The 20,662-nt window shown below is 43.3% G+C and overlaps 1 protein-coding gene across 2 annotated transcripts; it reads right to left on the bottom strand.

Annotated features, from left to right (window-relative positions):
* Positions 1-5,610: 5,610 nt before the first annotated feature.
* Positions 5,611-20,364, bottom strand: dgcr6 (DiGeorge syndrome critical region gene 6). Of its 2 annotated transcripts, none has more exons than XM_078227261.1 (6): positions 20,183-20,364; positions 14,565-14,749; positions 12,784-12,944; positions 11,520-11,620; positions 9,296-9,436; positions 5,611-7,735 (listed from the first exon to the last, which is right to left on the bottom strand). In XM_078227261.1, the coding sequence occupies exons 2-6, from the start codon at positions 14,672-14,674 to the stop codon at positions 7,658-7,660; spliced, it is 591 nt and encodes a 196-aa protein (XP_078083387.1). In that variant the 5' UTR covers positions 14,675-14,749; positions 20,183-20,364; the 3' UTR covers positions 5,611-7,657. The 2 variants fall into 2 exon arrangements, with proteins under 2 accessions (XP_078083387.1, XP_078083388.1); XM_078227262.1 differs by having other exon boundaries at positions 6,572-7,735; positions 20,203-20,332.
* Between the last annotated feature and the right edge of the window lie 298 nt (positions 20,365-20,662).

Consider the following 20,662-nt stretch of genomic DNA (forward strand, 5'->3'; position numbering starts at 1 on the left):
CCAGCTTTCACCCGAAACATGTAAAAGAAGCCATCCCCTATAGACAAACCCTCTGCATCTGCTCAGATGAGGAAGAACGCAACAGACACCTACAGACGCTGAAAGGGGCCCTCATAAGAACAGAATATGGTGCTTGCCTCATCGGTCGACAGTTCCGATGCGCCACAGTGAAAAACCGCACCGACCTCCTCAGAAGACAAACAAGGGACACGGCCGACAGAGTATCTTTCATCGTCCAGTACTTCCCCGGAGTGGAGAAGCTATGACATCTTCTTCGGAGTCTTCAACATGTCATCAATGAAGACGAACATCTCACCAAGATCATCCCCTCACCCCCACTACTTGCCTTCAAATAACCACACAACCTCAAACAGACCATTGTTCGCAGAAAACTACCCAGCCTTCAGGCGAACAGTGACCACGACACCACACAACCCTTCCACAGCAACCTCTGCAAGACGTGCCGGATAATCGACATGGATGCCATCATGTCACGTGAGAACACCATCCACCAGGTACACGGTACATACTCATGCGACTCGGCCAACGTTGTCTACCTGATACGCTGCAGGAAAGGATGTCCTGAGGCATGGTACATCGGTGAGACCATGCAGACGCTACGATAACGGATGAACGGACACCACCCCACAATCACCAGGCAGGAGTGTTCCTTTCCTGTCAGGGAATACTTCAGCAGTCAAGGGCATTCAGCCTCCCGTCTTGGGTTAAGGGTTCTCCAAGGCGGCCTTCAAAACACATGACAATGCAGAATCGCTGAGCAGAAACTGATAGCCAAGTTCCGCACACGAGGACGGCTTCAACCAGGATCTTGGGTTCACTACACTACATGTAACCCCCACCATTTGGCCTGGACTTGCAAAATCTTACTAACTGTCTTGGCTTGAGACAATTCACACCATTTTAACCTGTGATTATCCCTCTCTCCACTCGCACCGTCTGTACCTGTAAAGACTTGATTACCTGTAAAGACTTGCATTCCAACCTTGCAACTGAGTCCGTGTCTATATATGCCTGTTTGTGAACCCAACTCTCCACTCACCTGATGAAGGAGCAATGCTCTGAAAGCTTGTGATACCAAATAAACCTGTTGGACTTTAACCTGGTGTTATGAGACTTTTCATTGATCACCATTGTGCTTGCTGCTCTCGGTTCAACAATGCCTCAAAATAAAAATCATCTACCTTGTTTGGAATACACTCCTTAACCTTTCCTTTCCCATCTCTGTAATCTCCTCCAAGCCTACTTCTCTCAGATCTTTGCACTCCAATTCTGGCATCTTGCATATCCTTCACTTCCATCATTCCAAACAAGCAAGATCTGGCATTGTCTCCCTCAGCCTCCCCACCAATTTACCTCTCTCACCTCAAAGAACAAAGAACGTTACAGCACAGGAACAGGCCCTTCAGCCCTCCAAGCCTGCACCGCCCATGCTGCCCGACTGAACTAAAACCCCCTACACTTCCGGGGACCATATCCCTCTATTCCCATCTCATTCATGTACTTGTCAAGACACCCCTTAAAAGTCATCCGCTTCCACTACCTCCCCCGGCAACGAGTTCCAGGCACCCACCACTCTCTGTGTAAAAAATCTGCCTCGTACATCTCTTTTAAAACTTGCCCCTCACAACTTAAACCTATGCCCCCTAGTAATTGACTCTTCCACCCTGGGAAAAAGCTTCCGACTATCCACTCTGTCCATGCCTCTCATAATCTTGTAGACTTCTATCAGGTCTCCCCTCAACCTCCATTGCTCCGGTGAGAACAAATCAAGTTTCTCCAACCTCTCCTCATAGCTGATGCCCTCCATACCAGGCAACATCCTGGTAAATCTTTTCTGTACCTTCTCCAAAGCCTCCACATCCTTCTGGTAGTGTGGCGACCAGAATTGAACACTATATTCCAAGTGCAGCCTCACTAAGGTTCTATAAAGCGTCAACATGACTTGCCAATTTTTAAACTCAATACCCCGGATGATGAAGGCAAGCATGCCGTACGCCTTCTTGACTACCTTCTGCACCTGCATTGCCACTTTCAGTGACCTGTGTACCTGTACACCCAGATCCCTTTGCCTATCAATATTCGTAAGGGTTCTGCCATTTACTGGATATTTCCTATTAGACCTTCCAAAAGGCATTACCTACCTTTTTGAATAAGCTGCCATCTCTCCTGGTATATACTACTGTGGCTTAGTGTCAAAACCTTCTTAATACTACTCTTTGAGGTGTACTGCTATTTACATGCATGTTGTTGTTTCATTGTTCCTTTTCTGGAACAAGTTTCAGTGACATGTCAGGACCATAATTTGTTTTTTATTCATTCGTGGGCCATGGGTGCTGCTGGCTGGCCAGCATTTATTGCCCATTCCGATTTGCCCAAGGGCAGTTGAGAGTCAACCATATTGCTGGGTCTCTGGAGTCACATGTAGGCCAGACCAGGTAAGGACAGCAAATTTTCTTTCCTAAAGGACATTAATGAACTAATGAACTCGTGGGGCACGTTGACATGAACCCAAGATCCTGGCTGAGCCGTCCTCATGTGTGTGGAACTTGGCTTTCAATTTCTGCTCAGCGATTCTGCATTGTCATGTGTCTTGCAGTCTGCTTCTGAATTGGGGGAGTGTAGAAACCAAATTGCCAGGTTTTCCACACACTTATAATGGTGAGCGTCTTGAACGTGCCATTATTTTTCTGCCAATTTCTGGGCCAATGTTCATTCTGAATGAAACCACCACAGAAAACTGATTTTAATTACCTTTTGAAAAGTCAAATTAAGAGTTGCATGCCACAAACTAGTTTAACAGGATAAGCTGGTCAAACAGCTAAGCATACATATGTAAAAGTTTAAAATGTATTGCAACGTGTCCATATGCTGCAATAGTTGGACAACTTTCAGGATTGGCTGATAAGTAGCATTTGTGCCGCACGAGTTCCAGGAATGACCATCTGCAAGAGAGAATCTAACCACCTCCCATGGCATTACCATCACCATGCAACATTCTGGGGGTTAACACTGACCAGAAACTGAACTGGACCAGCCATATAAATACAATGGTAACAAGAGCAGTGAGAGGCTAGAAATTCTGCAGCAAGTAACTCCCCAACTCCCCAAATCTATCCACAATCTACAAATCAGGAATGTGATGGAATACTCTCCATTTGTCTAGATGAATGTAGCTCTAAGAAGCTCAACATTATCCAGGACAAAACAGCCCATTTGATTGGCACCCCATCAACCACCTTCAACATTCACACCCTCTACTACTGACACAGTGGCAGCAGCATGTACACCTACAAGGCGTACTGCAGTGACTCACCAAGGATCTTTCATGATCTTCATTTGATTTGATCTATTATTGTCACATGTATTAACATACAGTGAAAAGTATCTTGCGTGCTATACAAAGCATACTGTTCATGGAGAAGGAAATGAGAGAGTGCAGAATGTAGTGTTACAGTCATAGCTAGGGTGTAGGGAAAGATCAACTTAATGCGAGGTATGTCCATTCAAAAGTCTGACAGCAGCAGGGAAGAAGCTCTTCTTGAGTCGGTTGGTACGTGACCTCAGACTTTTGTATCTTTTTCCCGAAGGAAGAAGGTGGAAGAGAGAATGTCTGGGATGCGTGGGGTCCTTAATTATGCTGGCTGCTTTGCCGAGGCAGCAGGAAGTGTAGACAGAGTCAATGGATGGGAGGCTGGTTTGCATGACGGATTGGGCTACATCCACAACATTTTGTAGTTCCTCGCGGTCTTGGGCAGAGCAGGAGCCACACCAAGCTGTGATACTACCAGAAAGAACGCTTTCTATGGTGCATCTATAAAAATTGGTGAGTCATAGCTGACATGCCAAATTTCCTTAGTCATCTGAGAAAGTAGAGGAGTTGGTGGGCTTTCTTAACTATAGTGTCAGCATGGAGGGACCAGGACAGGTTGTTGGTGATCTGGACACCTAAAAACTTGAAGCTCTCGACCCTTTCTATCTACTTCATCCCCATTGATGTAGACAGGGGCATGTTCTCATTTACACTTCCTGAAGTCGATGACAATCTCCTTCGTTTTGTTGACATTGAGAGTTTATTGTTGCCGCACCAGTTCAACCAGGACCAGAGCAGCAATTGCATGGGAACACCACCACCTAAGTTTCCCCTCCCAAGCCACTCACCTTCCTGAATTGGAACGATATTGCCATTCCTTTACTATTGTTGGGTCAAAATCCTGGAACTCCATTCCTAAAAGTACTGTGGGTGTTCCAAGAGCACAGGAACCGCAACAGTTCAAGGCGGCGGCTCACCACGACCTTCAAGGGCAATTAGAGGTGGCCAATAAATGCTGGTCTAACATCCCATAAAAGAAAATATAAAAATAATTTTTGTCCCTGGTGAGGCCAGCATTTATTGCCCATCCCTAATTGCCCCTGAACTGTGGCTTGCCAGGCCATTTCAGAGGGCAATTAAGGTTAACCACATTGCTATGGATTTGGATCAGGTAAGGACAGCAGATTCTTTCTTAGGAGGACATTAGTGCATCAGATGAGTTTATATGACAATGGTCATCATTAAGCCTTTAATTCTAGGTTGTTATTGAATTCAAATTTCACCATCTGCCGTGGTGGGATTTGAACCGTGGTCACCAGAGCATTACTCTGGACCTCTGAATTACGAGTCCAGTGATGGACCACTACACTACTGCCTCCTCCAAGGTGTTTAGGTGCTCCCTGCAACAAAGTTTAGAAAGTTTTAAATAAATACTGATTTATCTAACTAGAAGACCCTCAAGACCACTAATAAGTTTGCTGCCAGTAGCTTGTCCGGTCATCTGGTGTGCAGTCGGAGGTGCTTAAGCTGCACTGGTAGCTCAAAGCCTCCACTAATGAGCCATACTGGTTGGCCATTCAATGACATGGAATATTACAGACCTTTGCAATGGCTTTGGTTACAGGAAGATCAAACTGAATTTAAAAAGCCTCTACAGCTTCTGGTAGCTATGTACATTTCATGGATACGGGGATTTTGAAAAAGCCTTTGACAAGGTATTGCACAGTAGATTCGTGAAGAAGGCCAGAGCCTTTGGAATCAGAAGACTAGTTGCAGAATTTATAGAAAACGGGCCAAAAAAGTACACAAGAGAAAAAGAAATCCAAAGATATCTTAAAAGAATCAAAGGTGAAGCAAGATGCAGAGCAGAAATTCATACATACATGAAATTAAATGAACAATGAACCAATAGTAAATAGTAAAGTAGTAATTGGCTACAGACTGTCAATCAGCGCCATTGCTTGAAATTCTGTCCCTAGTATGATCAAGTTCAAATCAGAATCAATGGGGGTTTTAATTTATTGGAGGATTTTGGCCCTTTCCCAGAGAATTTAGACATAAAAGTTCTCTGGAAACTACAAGGATAGTTTTGATGTGACACACCTGACCCTGGTTAGGTTGATACCTGTTATATGATGATAATACATTATTAAAAAACCCTGGAGATTAACAATCACGCAGCAATACATGACTCTTACATGAATGGCAATTCCTGAAAGCTGACAACATGCACATTTCCTCTATCACTGGACAACATCAATCAAACTGAATGTGGATATAGTATATAGTACTCTGAGCTTTATTAAAATAAGCATAGAGTTCAAGAGCAAGGAGAATATGCTGACCTTACAGAGACACTTGCCCACCTCAGCTGCAATGTTGTGTACAGTTATCGGCACCACACTATAGGAAGGATGTGAATGGATTGGAAGGAATGCAGAAGAGGTTTACAAGAATGGCTCCAGGGAGGAGAAACTTTAGTTATGAGGACAGATTGGAGAGGTTGGGATTGTTCTTCTTGGAAAAGGCTAAAGGGAGATTTGATAGAAATGTTCAAAATCATGAAGAGGCTGGACAGAGTAGATACAAAGAAACTACCCCTGCGCATAAAAGGGTCAAAAACAAGGGGCACAGAGTTAAAGTGATTTGCAAAAGAAGCAAATGTGATGAGAGAAAAATCTTTTTCACACAAGTGGTTTAGTTCTGGATTGCACTGCTGGAAGTGTGGTGGAGACAGGTCCAATCGAGGCATTGAAGAGAGCATTGGATGATTAATTGAATAAAAACAACGTGCAGGGGTACGGGGAAAAGGCAGAGGAATGGCACTGAGCCACAATGCTCATGTGGAGAGCTGGTGCAAACACAATGGGCCAAACGATCTCCTGCGACACAGTAACAATTCTGTGATTCTGGATATTACATTTCAAGTGTAACAGGAGGAATACCTACGATTTGAATAGTCTTGGTTCTCAAAATAAGGCACAGTGAAACACTGCTTTAAAATCTTGTATGTATCAAGTCATGTTACTCAAATACTGTTCAAATCTGGGTGATGACTTAATTTATGGTTACTTTTAAAAAACAAACCCATCCAAAATCAACAACAAACAGCAAATTGGACAACCATTTCAAAATGTCTCATGATTCTACTTAACTTTTTTGTTGCATGTTGCAAATACGGTCATAAAGACATACACTTATTGAATAAATTATTAAAAAATACAAGTAGAATATGATTTTAAATGGAATTAAAAAAATAAGTTTTATTCAACAGTGTAAAAAAAAAGTGGAATGTTCAATTAATTACCAGAAACATATACAGACCAACTTAAAAAATAGACAACAATGGCATGCCAGGATAATTTCTAAATATATATAGTGAGGCACATGGTAGCTCAGTGAGCAGTCTTGGTGAGGCAACCACAAGACTGACTTGTCTGCTCGTGATTTTATCTCATCTTGCCCCTACAATACTGGCTTTATGAACAGATATTCATTTTACATTAGCATTGTGACATTTTTGACACCATTTTCCAGTGATATCACAAAAGTTACTTCCAACGAAAAGCTGCAGATGCTCATCCTCAAAGACCACAGTGAGCTGTGTGATTAAGTTATACATTTTAAACAATGATTACACAGTTTCTCGGTGAACCCATAACAATAACAATCTGCTGGAAACGGTCTTTCCAACACTCCCTGGTCAGTATATCATGCTCTTGCGCATGTTTCCCTTACCTTCAGCACAGAGATTCCCTGGTGATACAAATGGATGTGCCTCTATACATTCGCTTATATGGTTCCTTCCTGGTTAACATGCATGAACCAAAAAGAGGCCGTCCAAAGGACGGCTCTTGATATCACTGTCACGTCTTTACCAATCACATTCAAAAATAATCATTGTGACATTTCAGTCAGTCCTGCAGATGTATTGTGCAAATCAAACTTCTCCCTTTTTAAAAAATCTATTCGAATCAAGAAGGGCGCAAATCAAATAGCTGATTCGATTTGCAGCATTTGAACCAAAAGGTGGAACAGGGACAACTGCAATCTGCTTTGTGATCCACCTTTCACAGTGCACGTAGTGTACAATGATTTGACATCTAACACAATCCAAGTTGAAGCGTACAGGAATCTCACTGTTCAACCAACCATAACGAGTGCACCAGGATTTCCTGTACAAATAACACTTGACAAGCCGGGATGGCGGATACTAAAGGTTTGTAGTTTGGCTATTTCAAATCCAGTGGCTTCTGGACATTTCCTGGATGAGCTGGATTATTCCTTTCATACGTGCTTTGAATTAGACCCCATGACACTGTCGCATCAGCAACTCCCAGATTCAGATATTTTCTGCTGCATTTTTAAGATCAGTTCCAGCAGATTCATCTGTAAAATCAGCTCCTGCAAGATAAAGGGAAATGAAACCGTTTAAAGCTTGGACCACTGAAGGTGTCCCTAAAAACCCAAAGGAACCATTTCCTGTCAACGATAAAGTGCCATAATTGGCAGAAATTTGCCATGCTCATTAATTTGATCTGGGGTGTGGCAGAGTTTGTTGGCAGAGTCAAATTCTAACACAATGTTTTTCAGTGTAAAAGACTGCGGAAGCTCGATCTGCATTGAACATTAATTGCACGTGAAATACTTCAACCTTTTGCACTGGGTTGGCTGCTTTCAGGCAATTTATTCTAAAACCAGAGCAACCTACTGAAGTAGATTATAATTCTAACCCCAAATATAGACCATCCTAGATCAGGAGCACTCCCTCAACATTCACCCTCACCCGAGTTCAGGGCAGCAACTTCACACAGATGCTTATTTTGGGTCTGAGAAAGTGAACCGCATCTCCCTCCAAGGAAAGCAACCATTAACAGCCATTACCCTTTCTCACTTAGCCTGTTAAATAATTGTTGGTCAAGTTATGACTATCCGGATATTATAGATTATAGAAACCCTACAGTGCAGAAGGAGGCCATTCCGCCCATCAAGCATGCACCGACAACAACCCTACCCAGGCCCTATCCCCGCAACCCCACATATTTACCCCATTAATTCTTCTAACCTACGCATCCTGGGACCCTAAGTGGCAATTTAGCATGGCCAATGCACCTAACCCGCACATCTCCAATTATAAGGGTCCAGAGTCTCTCTTCAAACATTATGTCTTCCCACTCTCCCACAGGAGAAGTGGGCTTTTAGGCATGAAGACTACAAGATGTTTACAAGTTTATTCCAGAACTATACATGCAGTACACATTAAAGTGGATATCAATGATTATAAAAAGATAAAAACAGTCTTCGTTCTAATACAGAATCTAATAAAACTTTAATATATCCCAACTAATATTAATTTAAGAATACCCATCAGTATTCAATGAACATGAATATCAGACACAAGTACGCACATACACTGCTAGATTTTTTGTGGCACTGCTCATAGTGAGAGCCTATGGTTTGCAGCTTTGCAACATCGGTCCATCAAGACCACTAAGCAGGATTGCTGTCTGCCTCATGAGAGTCCTCTTCCCATCTTCACCTGTTACTTGAATACACAAGCATTAGAATCATAGAATCCCTACAGTGCAGAAGAAGCCATTTGGCCATCAAGTCTGCACCGACTCTCTGACAGAGTATCTTACCTTATCAGGCCCTCTCCCCCACCGTATCCCTGTAACCCCACACATTTACTATGGCTAATCCATCCAGCCTACACATCTTGGGACACCAAGGGGCAATTAAGCGTAGCCAATCCGCCTAACCTGCACAGCTTTGGACCTGCATACAGATGCAAAAGTTTGGAGCTAAGGCTCAAACAGATTTGCAAGTGCAATAGTGAATGGATCTTTTTATTTAGGTTCATTGCTTATCAATGACACTTTACACCAATTAGTAAGACAAGTGACTCAAAGTGATGAAAAGGATTCTACTATATTATATATATATATTTATGAATGGATTCACCTGAGGGTTTGTAGTAATGTAAAATCCTGGAACGCCAGCTTTCTCCAGTGTGTTCTGCTGGTCAATCACTTTCTGATCCAGCTCCAAGACTATCTTCTCATCCATCATTCTTTGCTCATCCTTAACTCTCTGCTCCAAGGTCTAGAAAAATGTGAGAGCTTCAGTCAGTAAAGTGGAAGAAAGGAGAAGAGAAAACAATTGGTTCTGCCCCAAATTTATACTGATGTATTGGAAGAGGATTTTTTAAATATACAAAACATATTAAGAAGCCCTGTCAAGTCAAGTATTTGTTCATACAATCTTAGCGGTCTTGGGTGGGGAAAAAAATCATATTTTTTATGACGACACCACTGTAGTGGGTCGGATCTCAAACAACGATGAGACAGAGTACAGGAATGAGATAGAGAATCTGGTGAACTGGTGCGTGACAGTAATCTCTCCCTCAATGTCAACAAAACGAAGGAGATAATATTGACTTCAGGAAGTGTAGTGGAAGACATTTCCCTGTCTACATCAATGGGGACGAAGTGGAAATGGTCAAGAGCTACAGGTCCAGATCACCAACAACCTGTCCTGGCCCATCCATGCCGACACTATAGAAAGCCCACCAGCACCTTTATTTTCTCAGGGGACTAATAAAATTTAGCATGTCTGCTACGACTCTCATCACCTTTTACAGATGCAGCACTGAAAGCATTCTTTCTGGTTGTATCACAGCTTGGTATGGCTCCTGCTCTGCTCATCCTGATCTAGATGACGGGACTGGGAGCATTCTGGCCAAGTTTGCCGATGATACAAAGATAGGTGGAGGGGCAGGTAGTATTGAGGAGGTGGGGAGGCTGCAGAAAGATTTAGACAGTTTAGGAGAGTGGTCCAAGAAGTGGCTGATGAAATTCAACGTGGGCAAGTGCGAGGTCGTACACTTTGGAAAAAAGAATAGAGGCATGGACTATTTTCTAAACGGTGACAAAATTCATAATGCTAAAGTGCAAAGAGACTTGGGAGTCCTAGTCCAGGATTCTCTAAAGGTAAACTTGCAGGTTGAGTCCGTAATTAAGAAAGCAAATGTAATGTTGTCATTTATCTCAAGAGGCTTGGAATACAAAAGCAGGGATGTACTTCTGAGGCTTTATAAAGCACTGGTTAGGCCCCATTTGGAGTACTGTGAGCAATTTTGGGCCCCACACCTCAGGAAGGACATACTGGCACTGGAGCGGGTCCAGCGGAGATTCACACGGATGATCCCAGGAATGGTAGGCCTGACATACGATGAACGTCTGAGGATCGTGGGATTATATTCATTGGAGTTTAGGAGGTTGAGGGGAGATCTGATAGAAACTTACAAGATAGTGAACGGCTTAGATAGGATGGACGTAGGGAAGTTGTTTCCATTAACAGGGGAGACTAGGACGGGGGAGGCACAGCCTGAGAATAAAAGGGAGTCACTTTAGAACAGAGATGAGGAGAAATTTCTTCAGCCAGAGAGTGGTGGGTCTGTGGAATTCATTGCCACAGAGGGCTGTGGAGGCCGAGACGTTGAGCGTCTTCAAGACAGAAATTGATAAATTCTTGATTTCTCGAGGAATTAAGGGCTATGGGGAGAGAGCGGGTAAACGGAGTTGAAATCAACCATGATTGAATGGTGGAGTGGACTCGATGGGCCGAATGGCCTTACTTCCGCTCCTATGTCTTATGGTCTTAAGGCCACAAAAAACTACAAAGGATCGTGAACGAAGCCCGGTCCAACACACAAACCAGCCTTCCATCCATTGACTCCGTCTACACTTCCCGTTGCCACAGAAAAGTAGCCAGCATAATCAAGGACCCCATGCACCCTGGACACACTCTCTTCCACCTTCTTCCATCAGGAAAAAAGATATAAAAGTCTGAGGACACGTACCAACCGACTCAAGAGCAGCTTTTTCCCGGCTGCTATCGGACTTTTGAATGGACCTACCTCGTATTAAGTTGATCCTTCTTTACACCCCAACTGTAACACTATATTCTGCCCTCTCTCCTTTCCTTCTATACGTACAGTATGCTTTGTCTGTATAGCGCGCAAGAAACAATGTTTTTCACTGTATACTAATACATGTGACAATAATAAATCAAGTGTACAGAAACTGAAATGACTCATGAATTAGAAAAGCCAATCCCTGGAAATAATATCATTAGACAAATCAGAGAAGCTGTTTTTGAAAGCAGTTCAACTGAACTGGCTTACCTCAAGTTCTCTCTGCTGTGCTGCTCTCAACACTGCTAGGTTGTGGGTTTTACAGTTCTGTAGTGCCTCCTTGTGTTTCCTTAGCAGCTCCTGTTTAAGGACTAAGGGCAAAAACAGTACAAATTGAATTTTCTGTAAAGAAAATATTTTATCAAATAACACATCATAATAATGTTCACCAAATTGATTCTGGGGATGAAGGGGTTGACGTATGAGGAGAGATTAAACAGTTTGGGCTTATATGTGCTGGAGTTTAGAAGGATGAGAGGGGATCTGATCAAGGTATATAAAATTTTAAAAAATAATTTATAAAGTAAATGTAGAGAAAATGTTTCCTCTGATGGGGCAATCTCCAAGAGGTCACAGGTATAGGTTGAGAGGCAGTACATTTAAAACTGAGGTGAGGAGGAACTACTTCTCGCAGAGGGTGATGCAGTGGAGTCTGAATCATTGAATGGTTTCAAGAAGGCGACAGATATATTTCTAATTTAAAAAGCGATAAGGGGATATGGGGAACAGGTGGGGAGGTGGATTTGAGGCCAGGGAGAGATCAGTCATGATCTGATTGAATGGCGGAGCAGGCTCGAAGGGCTGAATTTGCTTATTTCTGTTCCTAACTCCTATGTTCTGATAACTTTTTTTGTTTGAGGGAGGGTGGTTGTTTCCAGGTCTGCCTGTGAACTGTGAAGTCTTTCTTTCAAATTAAATAAACCCGGTAGTGCAATGTAACCACTGCAACAGCATACACAATGCATTCTTAGATCAGCTGTTTTGGTTGATGATGCTTCTGTGAAGTGCACTGGGAGATTTTATAATATAAAAAGGTGCTGTATAAATGCAAGCAGTTGTTGTTTTCAATTTGCACTAAGTGGCAGAAAATTACTTGTCTGTGCGGTATCCTCTTCTTTCTCTCCCTAATACAGACTTTCCAAGTGAGTTGCTGCCACGTCTCTGCTGTGACTGTGCTCACACTGGCCATCAAGAGGGATATGGCAAGGGCCTGAAGACTGATATGGTGGAACAGACCTTTGGCACAGCATGCTGGTAATCCAAAACACTGTGCCAGTATTTTGGTTCCACTATGTAACTGTTAAATAATTTAAAATGATTAACAGCAGCGGTTCCTGCACCTCTGGCTATTTCTGCAACAATGTTTACTTGATGTTTAAGCGGAAACACATTTTAAAACAAGTTTATATCCCTCCTGCCATTTTATCTGTTGAAGTCCAGTTTTTTTGGTCTGGGACAGACTCAGCAGTCCTACCTCTGTGCTCGCTGTGCAACTTCAGACGTTGGTTGTAGAGGTTTTTCTCAGTCAAGTGCTGAATCTCAAGCAAACCCTGAACAATCTCAAAGACAGTCCCATCAATCAATGCCAAGGCCAGGTTACTTAGTATATCATAGGACAAGCGCTGTTGGCAGGAGCTAAAAATGGAAGGGAAAAAAATGTCATCACAGGAAAGCTAACAGCTGACCAGTCAGGATCTACGGAAAGAACAGACACCTTAACATTTCGGGAGTAGCTGGCAAAATGTACAGATAAAAAAGAAATAAGGAAACAGAAGGCCAAAAGCAAGATATGGGCGTGGGGATGAGAGGGAGTGGAAAATACGCACACACTGATTTTGTGAAATGTATTTTATTTACTTCCCCTTGTCTCATACCAATTTAGCTATTTAAGTTTTATTTATTAGTATCACAAGTAGGCTTACATTAACACTGCAATGAAGTTACTGTGAAAATCCCCTAGTCGCCGCACTCTGGTGCCTGTTCGGATGCACTGAAGAGAATTTAGCACAGCCGATCCACTTAACCACATGGAATGACCTTTAAAATGCTTCATTTGAAGCACAGTGGTTAGCACTACTGCCTCACAGCACCAGGGACCTGGGTTTGACTCCCGGCTTGGGTCACCGTCTGTGTAGAGTCTACACATTCTCCCCGTGCCTGCGTGGACTTCCTCCAGGTGCTCCGGTTTTCTCCCACAAAGTACAAAAACGTGGTTAGGTGGATTGGCTGTGCTAAATTCTCCCTCAGTGCACCCAAACAGGCGGCAGGGTGTGACGACTAGGGGATTTTCACAGTAGCTTCATTGCAGCATTAATGTAAGCCTACTTGTGATACTAGTAAATAAAACTTTAAAACTTAAATAGCTAAACTGGTATGAGACAAGGAGAAGTAAATAAAATACATTTCACAAAATCAGTGTGCGTATATTTTCCACTTCTTATCATTGTTCTATTCCTTTTTCAATAAATCTAAATTCTTTTCTATCTTTGATTGAAGTTGCTGTGCTGAAAAGTTAACTCTTTAAACAAGGAGACACTGGTTGCTTGTGTTATCTAGTGGAAAAAAAAACAAAAAAGTACCCCATTCTTTTAAACGTGGGGAACAACAAGAAAATAAATTTAGAACCCGAAAATCATATTCCCTATCCACCAAGCCACCTGCAGTGCCCACCAGCTGCAGAAGACCTCAGGAGTACCAATGGTCACCATGTACTCCTCCTTCAGGACCAACCAAGCATGGACAAAAACCACAGAATTAAGGCACGGAGCCTAAGTGACCATCCCAATGGGCCACACTCAAGCTGCTGATGGCCACTTCATTCAGGGCCTGGAACAGGTCAACAGGAGGCCCCCAACTTCCCTTGTTATTCAAAACAGTACCATGTGATTTTTTATGGCCATCTGAGAGGGCAGACAGGGCCTTAGCTTATCACATCTCGCTGATGGTGCCCCCCAAATAAAGCAGTGCTTCCTCAGAACTACACTGGAGCATCAACCTTGATTTTTGTGCTCAAGTCTCAAATTTATTAATAGAAACAAACAACCAAGTCCATGCTTTGTTGGATGATTTTTAAAGTGAAGTAGCTGAATTTTATAAATCATTTAAAGACGTACAGTATAAGGCATTCAAGTACAGATGAAAAGGAGAAGAAGGGATTTAAACCCAGTGTAAAATGTATTGTTCAGAGGGTTTCAGCAAGATTGCAGGAATAGCCTACAAATTGAATCTTGAAGTCTTAATTCAATATCCTGTTACCTGGATAAGTCTTTGACCAGACTCTGTAACTGAGAGAGGAGATGATAGTGCTGTTCTTGCTGCTTAGCAATGTCCGCTGGCTCTTCATACACCCCGATGTTTTTATTCATCTTCGATTGGAGGTTTCAGGGAAAAATCACCACAGTAACAAGATGCTTGTTCCTTTCAACTCGGAGTACCCTCTCCTAAAAGAGAGATTTAATGATCAATTCTAATATGGCTAAAGTGCAGAAAATTATAAACTTATTTTGCAGGCTTTTAAAAGATAGTATTTATCTCTTTTTCATTTGACGAGTGAATTTGGCATTTAATATAATTACATATTTCACTATTGTTACCATAGCACATAGAAACCATAGAAACCCTACAGTGCAGAAGGAGGCCATTCGGCCCATCGAGTCTGCACCAACCACAATCCCACCCAGGCCCCACCCCCACATATTTACCCGCTAATCCCTCTAACCTACGCAACCTAGGATTCCAAGGGGCAATTTTTAACCTGGCCAATCAACCTAACCTGCACATCTTTGGACTGTGGGAGGAAACCGGAGGAAACCCACGCAGACACGAGGAGAATGTGCAAACTCCACACAGACAGTGACCCAAGCCGGGAATCGAACCCGGGACCCTGGAGCTGTGAAGCAGCAGTGCTAACCATTGCGCTACTGTGCCGCCCCACATAGAACAGAATTTATTTATTCATTCATATTTCGGTGGCATAGTGGTTAACACTGCTGCCTCACAGCGTCAGGGACCAGTGTTCAATTCTGGCCTCAGGTGACTGTGGAGTTTGCACATTCTCCCCGTGTCTGTTTGGGTTTCCTCCGGGTGCTCCGGTTTCCTCCCACAGTCCAAAGATGTGCGGGTTAGGTTGATTGGCCATGCTAAATTGCCCCTTAGTGTCAGGGAGACCAGCAAGATAAATATGTGGGGTTGTGGGGATAGGGCCAGGGTGGTATTGTTGTTGGTGCAGGCTTGATGGGCTGAATGGTCTCCTCCTGCACTGAAGGGATTCTACGGTCCTTCCATTAGCCAGAAATTGTGCAATGTACAGAGAACCGAGGAGAGGCTTTAAGGTTTTAAAGCACCTAGCTTTTTCCCTGTGCTAACGACTATAAACAGCTATTAAATTAACTATCGAATCAACAGTTGGTCCCTCCACCTCAACCCAGTAAACAGCTTTTTCCTGCCAGCTTCAATACAGGGAACCTTTATAACTAGAAATCAAAAACATTCAAGGAAGTTGAAAAGTAAGCACAAATTTGTTTTTAGGGCTCCTATGATGTTATTCTCCCAGAGTTGCTCACAACAGTGTCCATTAATTATTTCATTACTCCAGGGCAAACCTGGAAGGCTGGCAACCCTGTCTATGTGAGATTGGACTAGCGCCTGGCACAAAGGCAAATGGTTCAGTCAAAAACCTCTTACCAGTAATAATTTGTCAAGGGATTGATCATGACCCATTTCAGCTACCTACTCCTAATGGAGTTGTATTATTTGTGTAACGTTAGGCATCATTTCAGGGTGTGAACTTAAAACTTTAAAAGTTGGTCAGTCAGCGAGTCTCAAACCCCCCTCGCCCTGCCAGCAGTCTAATGTTAAAATGGTATCCTATGTGCAATCTGGTCAAATTAATTAACTTGCACGTTTAGAATCTACTCAGGGTGTCCAAACTGCAATTCCCCTGCAATATAAAGATAATCTGCTCATTAGCTAATTGGTTGAGGGACCTTGAGGTGCACAGATTGGCTCCCCAGTTTCTTACATCACACACAAGAACACAAGAAATGGAAGCAAGCCTGCCCCGCCATTCAACATGATCATGGCTGACCTATGCTGGCCTCAATTCCTTTTCTGTCCCATTTCCCCGTAGCCCTTTATTCCTTGATCTTTCAAAAACATATCCACCTCCACTTTAAATACTTCTAATGATGCAGCTCTTTGGGGCAGAGAATTCCAGGGATTCACCACCCTGTGTGTGAAGAAATTTCCACACTCTTCAGTTTTAAATGACCGGCCCTTTATCTTGTAGATAGCTATATCCCCTTGTTCGAGGCTCTCCCACTAGTGAAAACATCCTGCCATCTACCCTATCATACCCCATCAGGGTCTTAATTGTTTGAATAAGGTCACTCCTCACTCTTCTAAACTCCAAGGAATACAGGCCCAGACCCATCTCATGATAGGTCAACTCTCTCATCCCAGGAATTAGCGGGGTGAATCTTCTTTGGTCTGCCCCCGATGTTACTGTTTCCTTTTTAAGGTAAAGGGACCAAAACCATACGCAGTATTCCAGGTGAGGCTTCACCGACACACTGTATAATTGCAACCAACCTCCCTATTTTTAAACTCCAACCCCTTTGCAATAAAGGCCAAAATGCCATTTGCCTTAATTACTTGCTGAACCTGCTTGCCAGCTTTTTGTGATTCATGCACGAGAACATCGGCAAATTTGGAAACCTTACATTCTGTTCCTTCCTCCAGGTCATTAATGTAAATAGTGAACAATTGCGGGCCAAGAACTGATCCCTGTGGTACTCCATTAGTTACATCTTTCCACTCTGAAAAGGGCCCATTTATTCCAACTCTCTTGCTTTGTGTCACAGCCAGTTTTCAATCCATGCTAACACACTTCCTCCAATTCCATGGGCTTTTACTTTATGCACCAGCCTCTTACGCGGCACCTTGTCAAATGCTTTTTGCAAATCTAAATACACTACATCTACAGGTTCCCCTCCATCTATTCTCTGTTACATCCTCAAAGAATTTGAGCAAATTTGTCAAACATGATCGATCTATAAAACTATGTTGACTTAGTTTGATTATATTCAGCTTTCCTAAATGATTAGTTATTTCCTCTTTGTTATTGACTCCAGTATCTTGCCAATAATAGATGTTAAACTAATTGGCCGATAGTTTCATGCCCTTTTCCCTTTTTGAATTGGCTCTTTTCCAATCCTCTGATACCCTCCTGGAATTTAGCCAGTTACAAAAAGTTTCAACCAATGGGTCCACTATTTCTGCAGCCACTTCCATTAAAACCCTAGTGTGCAGTTCATCAGGTCCTGGTGACTTGTCTGCCTTTAGCCCCTTGAGTTTCTCGAATACATGAGCTCTACATGTTATTTGAAATCAGCCCATCTGATATCTTAAGGATATTCACAACGCAAAAAATGTATTTAGCATATCCGCCATTTCTTCGTTTGCTGTTATCAATTCACGAGCCTCATTCAGTAGAGGTCCCACATTTACCTTAGCCGCCAGCTTCCTATTTAGATATCCATAGAAACTCTTATGGTTTGTTTTAATGCTGCATGCAAGTTTTATTTTCTCCCTTATGAGATTTTCAGTCTTTTCCTGCTGGATCCTAAAAACTTCCTAGCCCTCCAGTCTACCACTACCCCTTGCAATGTTGCATATCCTGCTTTTCAACTTAACATTATCTTTGACCTCCTATGTTAACCATGGATTTTGTCTCTTTTTGATTGAGATAAACTACAGCTGAGCATTTTGGACCAGCTATTTGAATATTTGCCGCTGCTCATCTACTGACCTGTATCTTAGCTCATTTACCCAGTTCACCTTTGACACCTCCTCCATCATAACGGTATAATTGCTCTTACCTCAGCTGAAGACACTGGTTATGAACCTATGGCGTTCATCCTCAAACTGTATCTGGGATTCTATCATACTGTGGTCATTTAGATATCCATAGATCCCCCCTTAGGGGGACTCCTTAACCACAAGATGCCTTATTAATCCTTCTTCATTACATAAAACCAAATCTAAAGTCGCCCGTTCTCAGGTAGATTCCACAACGTACTGCTCCAAAAAACAATCCCTGACACTCTGCAAATTCTTCTATGCTACCCTTGCTAATTTTGTTCGTCCAATCAATACGCCGATTAAAATCTCCCATGACAAGAACAAAAAATCCATCAAGCAAACCAGCCTCCCATCCATTGACTCTGTCTTCACTTCCCGCTGCTTCGGCAAAGCAGCCGGCATAATTAAGGACCCCACGCACCCCAGACATTCTTTCTTTCACCTTCCGTCGGGAAAAAGATACAAAAGTCTGAGGTCACGTAGCAACCAACTCAAGAACAGCTACTTCCCGGCTGCTGTCAGACTTTTAAATGGACTTACCCTGCATTAAGCTGATCTTTCTCTACACCCCAACACTACATTCTACACTCTCTCATTTCCTTCTCTATGAACGGTATGTTTTGTTTGTATAGCGCGCAAGAAACAATACTTTTCACTGTATGTTAATACATGCGACAACAATAAATCAAATCAAAATTACAGCACAGGAACAGGCCCTTCGGCCCTCCAAGCCTGCACCGACCATGCTGCCCACCTGCAATTCCCTTCAAACACGCGCTTGATATTTCCCCATTTATGCTCGGACTTCTTGAGAGATCACATTTCGGGGGTCTACAAACTACTCCCACCCTTGTCTTCCTTCCCCTGCTATTCACGATTTCAACTCAAACCGATTCTACATCCGCTGCCTTTATATCACAACTACTCTGAAATGGGGCAGCACGGTAGCACAGTGGTTAGCACTGCTGCGTCACAGTGCCAGGGAACCACGTTCGATTCCCGGCTTGGGTCACAGCAGGGAAGAAGCTGTGTGGAGCTTGCATGTTCTCCCCATGTCTGCGTGGGTTTCCTCCGGGTGCTCCGGTTTCCTCCCACAGTCTGAAAGACACACTGGTTGATGCATTGACCTGAACAGGTGCCAGACTGTGGCAACTAGGGGAATTTCACAGTAACTTCATTGCAGTGCTAATGTAAGCCTTACCTGTGACTAATAAATAAACTTTTAAAAAACTTTTTTAAAAAACCTTCACCGTATCACAACAGCAACTCCAGGTCAGACTTTCCAATTGGTGCATTTTGGATGCACGCTTTCATTCATCACAGTTGGATCAGGAACAAGTGTTTCAGATGGGGAAATTCACACTCTAGGGGTTGCCAACTCTGGTTTGCAAGTAATTCTGGACATTTGATTGCAAGACTTCCCACCTCACCCACCCAGTTGAATCGCCTAATTTCCCACCAATTTTATTAAATAACTTAACAGCTATAAGTTAATGCGCTCAAATATTTTGTTTTAAAGCCAAGGATTTGTTTCTCTCTCTACCGGGTTTGTTCATAACAACACCCAATAAATTAAAAGCAAATTACTGCGGATGCTGGAATCTGAAACCGAGAGAGAAAATGCTGGAAAATCTCAGCAGGTCTGGCAGCATCTGTGAGGAGAGAAAGGAGCTGACGTTTCGAGTCCAGATGACCCTTTGTCAAAGCAATAGGTTAACCTTTAATTGCTGGAACCTCCAGGGCAGTCCGGGAGGGTTGGTAACCCTCATTCCGGATTGAAGTAGCTGTGGATCTGCCCAGACTCTGTACAGAAGATGCCAATGATGCCAAAAACCTTCCACAAATAACTCACATAACATGCCTTAACATCTTCCGCTTCACTTCTCAACATAAAGAGAGTTATACCATCAAGGGAAAGGCAACGCTTCTTTCACACAAGGGGGTAAATGCTAAATAGCGGCTACATCCATTGTTTTGTATCATATAAAATCACACAAAAAAACAACCCACACCTAACTCAAATATGCCAAACCCATTTTAAGGTCAATCCTGCCCCAGGCCGCGCTCCTAACGACTTTAACCGTCTCTCTCGCGCGTCTGCCCGCCGCTACCGCCATCTTGAGTGCGGCGTCGCCAGCGTCTCTGGACCGCATCTCTCCACCGGCGCCATCTTGGGTGTGGCGTCGCCTGCGTCTCTGGACAACATTTCCCGGCCGCTATCTTGAATTTGACGTCGCCAGCGTCTCTGGAGAACGTCTCCCCGCCGCCACCTTGAGTGTGGCGTCGCCAGCGTCTCTGGACAACGTCACCCCGCCGCCGCCATCTTGAGTGTGGCGCCCTCACGTTGTATGGGTGACTTCCCTTCCCCTCCAGAAGGTTCTCCAGTTGCTTCCTCAGTGGTAAGGTCAACTTGAGTGAAAGTGGACGGAGGGGAGAGCCAAGGTGGAGCTTAGCCTTAAATGTTGGAAAAACTCAGTAGTAGTTTTGCAGTT

The sequence above is a fragment of the Mustelus asterias genome, chromosome 13 (genome assembly GCF_964213995.1).
Source record: "Mustelus asterias chromosome 13, sMusAst1.hap1.1, whole genome shotgun sequence".
Taxonomy (NCBI): Eukaryota; Metazoa; Chordata; class Chondrichthyes; order Carcharhiniformes; family Triakidae; genus Mustelus; species Mustelus asterias.

Bases quoted from the DNA above. Each gene is read 5' to 3' on its own strand.
- dgcr6 (XM_078227261.1), bottom strand. From the start codon at position 14,674: ATGAATAAAAACATCGGGGTGTATGAAGAGCCAGCGGACATTGCTAAG. The intron at 11,621-12,783 runs GTAGGACTGCTG...TTTTGCCCTTAG, and splicing joins GTTGCACAGCGAGCACAGAG to TCCTTAAACAGGAGCTGCTA. The intron at 9,437-11,519 runs GTAAGCCAGTTC...ACATTTTTCTAG, and splicing joins CACAGCAGAGAGAACTTGAG to ACCTTGGAGCAGAGAGTTAA.